The 12,872-nt window shown below is 35.8% G+C and overlaps 1 protein-coding gene across 2 annotated transcripts in view; it reads right to left on the reverse strand.

Annotated features, from left to right (window-relative positions):
- Positions 1 to 12,872, reverse strand: part of TRAPPC9 (trafficking protein particle complex subunit 9) — a 1,041,075-nt gene that overhangs the window by 836,681 nt on the left and 191,522 nt on the right. For both annotated transcript variants that reach the window (XM_074202721.1, XM_074202720.1), the window contains exon 12: positions 6,328 to 6,413. In XM_074202721.1, coding sequence (XP_074058822.1) covers positions 6,328 to 6,413 — 86 coding nt within the window. The remainder of the gene's footprint in view (positions 1 to 6,327; positions 6,414 to 12,872) is intronic.

A 12,872-nucleotide genomic window follows, 5' to 3' on the forward strand; every position in this document is an offset into this window, starting at 1 on the left:
AGCTATGGACAATGTTCTCCGCATCCAGAGGAAGGAAAATAAAAACAAAAACAAAAAAATTTCAAAATCTGATGAATACCATATTCATTTTTTAAAAATATCTCTTATGAATTTCTTGCCCTTAATCCTAATTCCTTACACTGAAAATGATTAATCTATAAACATACCTAATACAAATATGTATGTACAAAATTAACTTGACTGTTTGCCACTGAAGGGAGAGGGATGGGAAGGAAAAGTGGAAGGAAATTTTGTAACTTAAAAATATATATATGCATATGGATGAATATGGGAAAACTTTCATAACAAATATTTGGAAAAATAAAATATCAATAGAAAATAAAGTTATAAGAACTTCAAAATTCTACAGGATTGATGATGAAGCATGCTATGCATTTATAGAAACATGACAGATTTAAGTTACATATTAGTCATTGGGAGAATTCATTTTACTAATCTATGCACATTTGTAATGAGAAATTTTTTTTCAATGCAGTGGGAGAATAGGAGAAAGAGAAAATAAGCAGCTACATTTTTAAAAAATAAAAAATAAAAATAAAAGAACATAATTTTTTTAAAAAGCCTTAATACATTGATATACATACTGGTTCCATCTCCAAAGCAATGAATTGGTTCAAATAAAAGTCAAACTTTTTCCCCTCAAAATCTTGAGGGAAGTCTAAAATCACTGCCATTTCTCAGTAGATATTGGTGGGTTTTTTCCCCTTTTTTAAAAAAAATTTTATGTAATGGGTGTAACCTAGATGTATTTGGACAGATATGGGAATGTTCAAATTCCATAAGTCTTATGCTTCCCAAGGAGGCCCCATTCAACAAATATTTACATGTTTTAATAGCTCTAATCAAGGCAGAAAGTCTTAAACAAATAATTAGCTTTGACTGTAGAATTACACACAAAAGCACTTATTGATGACTTTGCCAACAGCTCTTCCTTATAATAACTAAAACTTGAGTCTTGAGTCAGAAAGATCAGAAAATTTTATTTTCAACTTAATTTGTTCAATATAAGAACCTTAGATGAATTTAGTTCAAACTTTTTCCTTTGTTTACCTTAAAGCAGCATATTTACATAGCATTTTATAATTTATAATTTGCTCTTAGCTCTAAAGGAGGAAACATTGAGAATATCAATCAATAAATCAATACACATTGATTAAGCACCTATTATGTGCCAGGCACTCTACTAAACACTGAAGATGAGAGAGAGAGGGGTAGGGCAGGCAAAAGATAGGAAGAGAGAAAATGAGGCTCTCAAAGGGAAAGGCTTTGGCCAAGGTCAAAACATAGACAGAAAGGAGCAGAATCAGGGCTCAAACTGATCCTTCTAACTTCAAATACTCCATTATGCTTAAAGGATTGCAGCAGTTATTAATAAGTTATCTATTATCAATTTGGTGCTTCATGAAAACATTCCTAAATTAGCTTTACTTGCTAGTATCAGAGAGGAAACTGATGTTCCTTGATGAACCTAATTCTTTGTCAATCCTAGGGATGGGGAGTTAGGAGGGAGAAGGGAAAAAAAATCTGAAAGTTTTGAGACTTTACTGCAGGCAATAAATATTTTTGAAAAATTAAATCAAGAATCTGGTAACTCCTTCATAAGAACATTAATAATAGAGGCACTTCAATGAAACCTCATAGTCTCTCTCATTATACTTCCATTGTGCATCATGCATTGTTAGGGACTGTTATGTATGGGAACACTGTAAATTATCTTCACCTGGTGTCCTTAAGCACCAGAGTTTTATTTTACTAAGTGCCACGGGAGTGGGCGTGGATTAGGAACTAGGAAGGATATTTAAGCACTGGTATTTGGTTCAACAAATGGAGCACTTGGAGATCTTGATGGAGAACTTGTCTCCCTTGTCATCCTTGCCCCTCCAACTTGCCTGGGAAAGATTGAAGGAGTGCAGAGGGAGACTCAACATGTGAGTCCAGGAAGAGAGACTCAACATATGACACCCAATAAGGGACAAGAAGGCAGAGTTATCTGAGTAAAGCGCAGCATAAAGACGCAGCAGATACAAGCAAGAGAACCAGGCAACATCCCAGAGCAGAGGACTCTGGAGAAGTCGGTTGATGTTACCAGGGGCTGATTTTCAACAAAGAAGTGTAAAGCAAAAGTGAGAAGATAAACAAATATTGACTGTTAAGGAACCAGAGAAAGTAAATCAGCATTAAGGAAGGCAAAAGTGAGAAGAAACAATTAAGTATTTAGCATTGAGGAGCCAGGGGGAAGTGGAATCTCTGAGGCAGTGCTGCAGGGGAAGTTTCTTTCTCAGCAGGAGTCTGTACCAAGTGCCATGAACCCACAAACGGGATGCAGAGAACCTGCTTTTTGGTCACAGCTGCCTGCGATGTGCATTAAGCATGACCCAAACCCCTAAATCTATGGTCAGCTTCTGGGTCAACTTCAGAGACATCTCGTTGTTGCCACAGACCCTGAAGCCAACTATGAATAGAACTAGTTCCACTTTTCAGCCTACAGCCAGGGGCATCAAGACCATTGCTCCAGGCGGCTCCAGGCTGTGTTGAGAAAGTGTCACATGCGGTTGGACAGACTGTTATGGTGATGGCTCCTGTTTACAAAATGCAACAACTCCAAACTATACTGTCAACTTCTTAAGTAACTGCGAATGCTCTCTCATTTTTTACAGTTCCCACCCTCTGTAGAGGGAGGGGAGAGGGAGAAGGGAAAGCTTTCTTTTTGGAACTTCAAAACTCAAACCCATATCTCAAAAAACTTATTCTAGAAATAAAGGGACCCCCATGTCTTCTTCCTAGTTTGGGGGGGGGTTGGGCAATAGGCTATTGATTGGGAAGCTTCATGGTTTAATTAGTTAAGAGAAAAGGGGAAGAAGATTTTTTTCTGGCACTGGGAAATTTAGACTTTGTCTTTTGAAGGAAGTCTGTGCTTATGGCTAATATTTTGGTGTGTATATATGTATATTTAATCATCAATAGGATGTTTTTACATCTCTCCACTGGCCTGGAGAGGTGGGAAAATGTTTCAATATTTTGAGATTTTAGCATCGATCACGGTGTCCAACAATCTCACTTCAATAAGTTTGAAATACAGAAGAATTATTTTCTGTGTTGAGGGTGTGTTAGTACCTAACCTCTGAAATAGTTAAAGTAAAATGTAACTCTTTTTAGTTTGAATTTTGAATTTGATTGCTTTGAAAGTTTTTGCTGGCAAAAGAAAAAACTTCGTAATCTTTGTTTGTAAATTGGGAATAAAATGTATTTCAAGGAATTTGGGAATATTGGTTTTTACTATTGTTTGACACTTGTTTATACTATTTTTGAACTTTTGTTTACAATTTATGTGGCATTCATTATGTAATTATTTTGTTTCAAAAAAAGACAAGAAGGGGGATATGCTAAGGACTATTGTGTATGGGAGCACTGAATTATCTTCACCTGGAGTCCTTGAGCACCAGAGTCTTGTTTTACTAAGAGTGGGAGTGGATTAGGTACTGGGAAGGATATTTAAGCACTGTATTTGGTTCAATAAATGGAGCACTTAAAGATCTTGATGGAGTACTTGTCTCCCTTATCATCCTTGTCTCCTGCCCCTCCAACACTCACTTGGTGAAGATTGAGGGAGTCCAAAAGGGGACTAACCAATCCATCTTAATTATTTTTCTATATGTGGTTTCCCCTTCAAACAGTTAGTTCCTTGAGAGCAGAGACCATATCTTGGTCCCTTGTCCTCAGTAAATCCATCAATGAACTGAATCAATATTCAATTACAATCTAATTTTTTTACTTTTGATAAACAAATCTGATGCCTACTATACACAAGGAACTTTGCAAGGCATTAAAGGTTATAAAAGTAAAATGTAAAATTATATCAAAACTCAGATACTAAAGAAATGGGGAAAATCAAAGAATTAATTTCTTCAAAAAGATGTCTAATCAAGATTGTCAGGATACTTTTTGGAAATGCAAAAGTCAAAGATTTTAAAATTCATAAATAAATCAAGACAAAAATATTAATAATACAACAATTATGCTTTAAGCCCTGATTCATCAATGGAGGATAAATTCTCAAGTCACCAGTCAATTTAAAAGGCCCACCAAAAAGTATTCAGTATATAAAAGATAAGACTCTTAAGACAACAACATGATCTTAAAAACATGTTGTATTAATAAGGGATTATTAGATTTGAATTTTTAATAGATCCAAAGGCCACCATTAATAAATACCAATGGGTTAAGATAACAGGAATCAGATTTAGCTCAAGAAGAATGAAATTTTTAATAGCTATAGATGTCCAATGATGGGAGGGATATTCCGAAGATATGAGCTCCCCATCACTGAAGAAATCTGAGCAAAAGACCCATATGAAAGATTCTTATTTCAGATAAGAACTGATTCAGACAAACGACAAAAGTAACATAACTCAAACTCTGTAATTAAGACTATAAAGAAAAGCCATTCTACTGATAGGATTTTAAAAATAACTTGGCATAAGAAATCTTGAAGTATAGTAAACATCTATTATGTCTTAAAGAGAGTCTATGTCAATCATACTATAAATTGCTTTAATGCAGAATCCAGGTACCTCCTCCCAGTACCAAGCACCAGGTATTATTATACACAAATTCTAGAAGCTAAAGGACCAGGGTAGAAATCTGCTATTTCCAATTTAGGCAACCTTACACAATGAACTTAATAATTATGGCAAATAAACCTAGGTCAAACAGCAAGGGGGTCTTGAAGAGAAAGAAGGATGCATATAACAACCAGTCTTTTGACAACCACTCTCTTCCCTTCATACCTCTAGGCAACCCAGGACCCTAAGCCAAAGAATTGTTTCCCTCCACTACCCATTCTGCTTCCATACCAGAGAACCATCTGGGGGGGGGGAGGTAAGACTTGTGTTATCCAGTCCACAAGCCCCACTGCATGTAGAATGTGAGAGAGAGAGAAAAAGGACTATGTTGCTTTTCTGCTTGTGTCCCCCAATGATTAATATGCTACTTTGCACATATTAAACATTTAAAAGTTTTTTCATTGCTATAATATGAATCTCAGTTTCATCATCAGGAAATGAGAGTTATACTGGATTATACTTGAGGTCCTTTCCAGTGCCTTCTTCCTAAAGTTGGGGAGGATAGTTTAAGATAGAAGAAGGAAGAGGATACATTAGTTGACCTTTTAGATAACTGGGGAATGTTTAAGCAAATAAGGGTATATGAAAGTAACAGAATGTTACTGCCTCATTTGAAAAAGGGCAACACAATGTCAGAAAATCCTAGAGAAGGTCGACTAGGTGGCACAGTGGATAAAGCACAGGCCCTGGGTTCAAATCTGATCTCAGACACTTAATAATTACCTAGCTGTGTGGCCTTGGGCAAACCACTTAACCCCATTTGCCTTGTAAAAACCTAAAAAAAAAAAAATCCTGGAGAGCACAAACTGAAATAAAACAAAATGAGAAGAAAAAGAACACTTTAAACAAAAATGGCAGTACTATAAGTAAAAACAATTCTGAAAGATTTCGGATCTTTGATACATCAGATCTCCAAAAAAACAATGATGAAGTATATTACTATGAATCAGATAAAGGACAGTAACAAAAGATGCAAAAGACATACATTTTGGACAAAGTCACTGGGGAGTGTACTTTCTCAATTAGTCTTATTTATTTCAAGTTTGTGTTTGAGTGTGTGTGTGTATGTGTGTGTGTGTGTGTGTGTGTGTGTAAATTTCCTTCTCATATTTTTAAATGAGGAGGTAAGAATAATTGATGACCTTTCCCTTACCAACAAAAAGACCATAGAAAGATTTTTTAAATGTACAGGAAAGAGAAGGAAGTTGAGATGCAAGTACAGATAAACAGGGAAGTTTTGAAATTAAACTGTACAGTTTATTACATAAGGAAGCTAGATAATATAGTAGATAAAGCCTTGAGTCTGAAGTGAGAAAGATCTGAAATTGAATCCAGACTCAGCTATTTACAAGCTATGTGACCCTGAAAAAACAATTACAATTGCTTAAAAAATTGTAAACAATTAAAAATGGGGTTAAAACCACATACTTTGCACAGTTTTGGTGAGGAACAAATGAGATATTTATCAAGTGATTATTATAGTGCCTTGCAAATAATAAGTGTCATATAAATGTTTACTTTTTCCCTCACCCTTCTCCACTTTTTAAAAAAGTAAGTAGCATCAAGTGGAAAATTATAGTTTCAAATGGAATTCTATTTTTGTGCTCTGATGTATGTAATGAAATTCTCATTGTAATTTTTAAGTTCAAAATTTAAAATTCCATAAATGAGCCATGACACATACCATATTTTCTACACGAAGTTCAAAAGGCATTGGATTATACACCATCAGTTGGACTTCACAAACATCTCCTTGAACCCACTGGAAATCTATAGAAAATACAACACAAAAACACATTAATTTTTAAATTTTTCTACATTTAAAATTGCAGGATTTTACTTTAGCTGCTTCTTTTTCCTAATTAGGCAGACAGAGAGAGAATTCAAAACTAATTTTTAAATGAGTTCTCTCCACCACAGAGTAAAGTAGGATTTACAATACCAAGTGATCCCTGCCACTGCAATAGTCCAATCTTAAAGAAGTCTGTCTGTCTTCCTTATTACAATTAGAGATTCATTAGAAGCAAACCCAATAAACCTATACATTTTAAAAAACAACAAAAACAAAATGCCAGCCAGGATGAACAGTCCTATACTACAGGGGAGTCAACAATCTAAACACGGGTCAGGAAATACAAGAGTGATGATTCTGGAATGACATTTTAAGCCATCTTCATCACTACACAAGTTAAGGCACCAGAATCAGTAGCCTGGACTACTCACAGCCTGTAAGAATCAGAGAATATAAGTGTGTTAGAGCTGGACTAAATTAGGAATCATGCAATCTAACCTCTGAGTTTATTTTTGGTTTGTTTTTAACAATTTTCATTGCTGTTTTCTGCTTTTATATTAAATTCATTTCCAAATATCTCCCTCTGTTTCTTTTCTACCCAGAAAGACTTCCTCTGAAACAAAAATTTTAAAAATGAACACATCTCCAATATGCAACATTCCACACATATAGCCACTTTAGTCTGAAACAAAAGGAGGTGGAGTTTCTTAACTATTCTCTAGGATCAAATTTAGTCACTCTAATTACAAAATGTCCAGGTTTATTTTATTCTTTATTTTTTACATTTCAACCCTCTCATTATCTCTAAAAAAACAAGGTCCAAAGATATTAAAAGGTAGAAATGGTACCAGGAGCCACAGAATAAAAAAGAAGAAAGCTCAGAAAGGGCTACAGATAAGAGGTCATTATTAATATGACCACATTACCATTAATATATACCTTTTTTAAAGTGTCCATAATAAAGATTCATAGTTTCATTTACAATCTTTTTTCTATTACTCATATGTAAAAATGTTCATGTTTATTGGTGTCTATCAAATTCATAACTTTTAAAAATTGGATAAGAGATAAAAAATTCAAATGGGCAAACTATTTCAAGTCAAGGTTACACTACCTACTTCTAAAAACTATTCAAAACAGGCTATATAAATATAGTATAATTATATTCATGATAAAGTCCTACTACCTCTCTCCTGATCTCCATTCTCACATTTCTAATTTCTAAGTGGCTAATTCAAATTAGATGTCACAGAAATAGCTAAAATTCAGCATGTCCAAAACTGAATTCATTATCTGTCTCCCTCTGTCAAAACTCTCTCCTCTCCCTAATTCTTCTATCCCTATAACCTCTTCCCAGCTAGGCAGGTTCAAAATCTATCATCCTTGACTCCTCACACTACTCTCCAATAAGTTGCCAAGTTCTAACATTTCTACCTTTGTAAACACCACTTTTTTCTTCTCTGATACTGCAAACATCCTGGTGTTGGCCCTTATCACCTCATGCTTGACCCATACCCATAGTTAGCTGTCTGATCTTGCTTCCTCAAGTCTCTCTCCACTTCAATCCATCCCTCACTCAGTTATCAAACTAAAATTCCTAAAGCACAGGTTCTACTGTGTCATCCTCTTTTGACTCTCCAGTCAGTCAATGGTAATGGTTCTCTATTGTTTCCAGGATCAAAATTAAGATCCACTGGCTTCTAAAGACTTCCCTAATACTAATACATGGTAGAATTGTGAACTGATCCAACCTTTCCAGAAAGTAATTTGGAATTATGCCCAAAGGGTATTAAAAATGTGCATACCCTTTGATCCAGAAATACCACTACTGGGTCTGTACCCTGAAGAGATCATGAAAAGGGGTAAAAATTCCACATGTACAAAAATATTCATAGCAGTTCTAATTGTAATAGCAAAGAATTGGAAGTTGAAGAGATGCCCATCAATTGGGAATGACTGAAAAAAATGTGGTATAAGTATGTGATGGGACAATACTATTCTATAAGAAAGCATGAGGGATGAGATTTCAGAAAAGTCTGGAAAGACTGGCATGAATTGATGCTGAATGAAATGAACAGAACCAGAAGAACATTATACATACTAACAATAACATGGGTGATGATCAATCCTAATGGGCTTATTCATTTCAACAGGACAATAATCAAAGACAATATGGGGGGGGGGGGGATCTGTGATAGAGAATACAATCTGTACCCACAGAAGGAGTTGTGGAGCTTAAATGAAGATCAAAGATAATTATCTTCAATTTTTAAAATTGTCTTATGTATTACATAATCTTGCTATCTCTAATGTTTTCTTCCTTTTGGACCTGATTCTTCTCTCATAACAAGTTCAATTTCGATCTATGTTTATCATGGATACAAATGTAAAACTGCTATCAGATTACCTTCTGTTGGGGGAGGGGCAGGGGGAGAAAAATAGTAAAACTTAAAACCTTACACAAAAAAAAGATTGGTAGAAACTACTACTGCATGTAATTGGAAAACAAAATATTTATATAAAAAAATAAAGACTTCCCTAAATGGTCCCTTCCTAACCTTGCAGTATTTTTACACCTTATTTCTATCCACAATTCACTCATGTGTTCTACAATTCAGACACAGCCTGCCTTGCTGTCCTTAAACAAAACATTCCATCTACTGACCAAGCATTTTTACTGGATATCCCTCCAATCATGCCTTACATCTTCCCTGGTGACTTTGCACAGTCCTCTTTCACTTAAATCCAATTAACTTACATGTTGGGACATCACTTCCTTGATGTCATGGTATTCTTCAAGAACAATGAACAAGGGGCAGCTAGGTGGCACAATTGATAGATCGCCAGCCCCAGAGTCAGGAGGATCTGAGACACTTAACAATTACCTATCTGTGTGAACTTAGGCAAGTCACTTAACCCCATTGCCTTAAATAAGTTGAAAAAAAATAACAATGGACAAACAAGCTCCCTTAATTCTATCACCTTCCCTCTGCTGATTATCTCCAAATTGTCCTACACATATTGTGTTTATAAAGCATTCTTTGCCTAAGTCTCACCTATTGGAGCTCATAAGCTCTTTTGTGTCTTTTGTATTTCTAGACCTTAGCCCAGTGACTGGCATTTAGTAGTTACTAAATAAATGTCAGCTACTATTTTGCGGACTTAAACCGCAATGCCTCTTGCTACCACCAAGATGACTAGGAAAAGAGAACCTCAATTCCACTAAGCTAGAAAGGGTTCAAGAAAAGGATGTGGTGGGTGGCTAGGTAACACAGTGGATAGATTACCGACTGGGCCTGGAGTCAGGAGTACCAGAGTTCAAATATGGCCTCAGACACTTAATAATTACCTAGCTGTGTAACCTTGGGCAAGCCACTTAACCCCACCACCTTGCAAAAATCCTAAAAACAAAGAATGGACCTGGAACTTCTATCCAAAGACTAATCGAGCTAAATTCAGAACTCAGAACTTCAAATTGTCTACTGGATGAATTTTTTAGTTCCAGAAAATTTCTAAGACTGTTTCTAAGTAAGGAAGAGAAGCAATGTCATCACCCTGACAAAATGACAGGGCCTTGAAATCCTGCAGTATTACAAACTTTGCACAACCTACTTCAAAGGGTTGATATGAAGAAAGTACTCTGTAAATCATCACAAGGCTACTGAGATGGAAGCTATTATTGGAGATATCTCTTGTACAACTGAAAAAGCACAAGATTTCAAGTCAGGAGACTGGGGAATCAATCACAGGGTGGGGCTGGGGGGACCCTCAGACCACATGTCTCACTCAAACTAGCTGCAAATTAATGACACAAAATGCTATTTGCACACCAGCTGATCAATACCTTTTTTGTTGTTCTACACTTATGATTTCATTAATATATGGAATTCCTTTAAGGTCATTCATTGCCTCTAACAATGCAACTTGGCATCAGTTCTATAACTTGTACTCTCAAAGACATAGCTAGGGGACTGAGAGATTACCTGACTCGGCTAAGATCACACAAAGACAGAACTTCAATCAAGGTTCTCCTGACTCTGAGCCTAACTCTCTCTACTACTATCCCATGCTGCCACTCAGCATACTTGTAGTTGTTGCTGCTGTTGTTACTGTTATCAAGTCTGGGGGAAACAGAATAGCTACCAGCTAGCAAAAACAACTTTTTAAAGTTTTGAGTTATTCTGGACTTGACAACAGCAACAAACCTAAACTTTTCTCTTAAAAAAAGAACAGAGAAAGAGCACTATATTAAATACAATTTATTTTTTTGTTTTAGGTTTTTTTTTTTTAATGTACTAAATGAGGGCAGCTAGGTTGGCAAAGTGGATAGAACACCGGTCCCAGGGTCAGGAGGATCTGAGTTCAAATCCGGCCTCAGACACTCAATAATTGCCTAGCTGTGTGACCTTGGGTAAGTCTAAATAAAAAAAAAATTTTTTAAACATACTAAATTCAGCATGCTAGCTCCAAATGCTATCTTGTTTGCAGCTCCCTCTAAAATTTCTTCTGTTTGCTTCTTTAGATTTGAAATGATTCATTGAAGATTTTTTCATACTGATTTCACAACCCTTCTCAACCTTCTTTGTAATAAGTTAGTATAGTCATGCAAAACAAATCAATTTGTTGGCCATGTCTGAAAATACACATCAAATTCTACATCTCTATTCACCTCTTTTCCAAAAAATGAGAAAATGTTTGATTCTAGGTTTCTGGAGTCAATCACTAAACTCATCAGAGTTCTTAAGTAATGAGAAGTCTAAAAAGACTCTTTCCAGATTAGGACAAATCTTATGTATTTCTTACAACTTATATGGAAAATCTCTCCTGTACCAATCTTCATTGACAATTTTCCCTAGACCATGCTTACTTAAAGTCAAAAGCCAAAGATAAAAGATAAAATTTTATCTGATAAAAGTTTTCAAATGTCAAGAAAGACAGCATGAAAATTTGCTTTTAAGGATTCTTATTCATTAAAATGCAACATTCCTGCTGCAATGATAACTCACTCAGATACCTACTGTTCAATTTATACTGATAAGCAGACAAAGCAGATGTATTACTCAAAAAACCTGCAGTCCAGTATTAGTAACAAAAATATTACCAAAAAGATACTATTAGTCTCAAAACAAAAATGATGCATGTTCTAACCTTAGCATAGTAAAAATAAGGGGCACATGTGAAATATAAGTAGTAAATGAATAGGGGTATATTTAAGTAGTAAATGACTAGGTGGTACAAAGTCAAAGTCAATCAACATACATTTATTAATTGCTCATTATGTCTAGACACTAGGGCACAAAAGAAACATGAGATAGTCTCTGCCTTCATGTTGGTTCAAATTCTCCTGCAGAATAAAGTACATTCACAGATAAGCAAATACAGGACATGTACAAAATAAATACACAGTAACCAAAAAAGGAGACCAAGGTATCAAAAAAGGCTCCCTGAAGCAGCTGGAATTGGGGTCAAACCTCCAAGAAACAAAGTTAAAGAGGGAAAGCATTCCTAGTAAAGGGAACAGAGACAAGATTTAGCCAAGAAAGAGCAAGCATGAGGGTTTCGTTGAAACACAGAAAACACGGGTGGCTAGGTGGCGCAGTAGATAGGGCACCAGCCCTGGAGTCAGGAGGACCTGAGTTCAAATCCGGTCCCAGACACTTAATGATTACCTGGCTGTGTGGCCTTGGGCAAGCCACTTAACCCCATTGCCTTGCAAAAAAATAAAAAAAATGCAGAAAACACAAAGTCCACAAAGAAGAGGAATATGTCAACAGGACAGAAATATAGGCTAGAGATAACCTTAAGTTAAACAGAGAAGTCTACAATTTAACATGAAGGTAATAGGGAACTAATGAAACTTTTTGAGCAGGGGATCACATAGAAAGACTTCTGCTTGAGGATTATCAGTTTAGTAACCATTTATGAGATGATTTCAAGAGAGAAAAAACTAGATGCAAGAAAACCAATTATATAATATTCCAAGGAAGAAGGGATGAAGGCCTGGACTGGGAAGGTTCAAGTGAGTTAGAGAAAGGACAGAAGTGAAAGATTTTGAAAAAGGGTAACTGACTAGACTTGATAACTGGACTGAATTTTTGCTCTCCAAGACCTCATTTGAAGTTTGCTTGGCAAAGATGCTGGAGTGATTTTCATTCTCCAGCTCATTTTACAGATGAAGAAACTGAGGCAAACAAGGTTGAATGACTTGTCCAGGGTAGTCCTGACTTCAGGCTGACTATCTACTTCACCAACTAACTGGCTTAGATATGGAGAGGATTCTGAAAAGAAGGCAGCACTCTCAACAGAAAGAGGGAAGTTAAGAGAAGGGGTAAAAATTAGAAAAATTAATTGTTTTGGACAGGTTTAGTTTCAGTTGTCTATGTGACATCCAGGCAGTGATGTAAAGCAAACTGTCGAAAGAGGAAGGGATGCTCATA

Source organism: Macrotis lagotis, chromosome X (genome assembly GCF_037893015.1).
Source record: "Macrotis lagotis isolate mMagLag1 chromosome X, bilby.v1.9.chrom.fasta, whole genome shotgun sequence".
Classification (NCBI taxonomy): domain Eukaryota; kingdom Metazoa; phylum Chordata; class Mammalia; order Peramelemorphia; family Peramelidae; genus Macrotis; species Macrotis lagotis.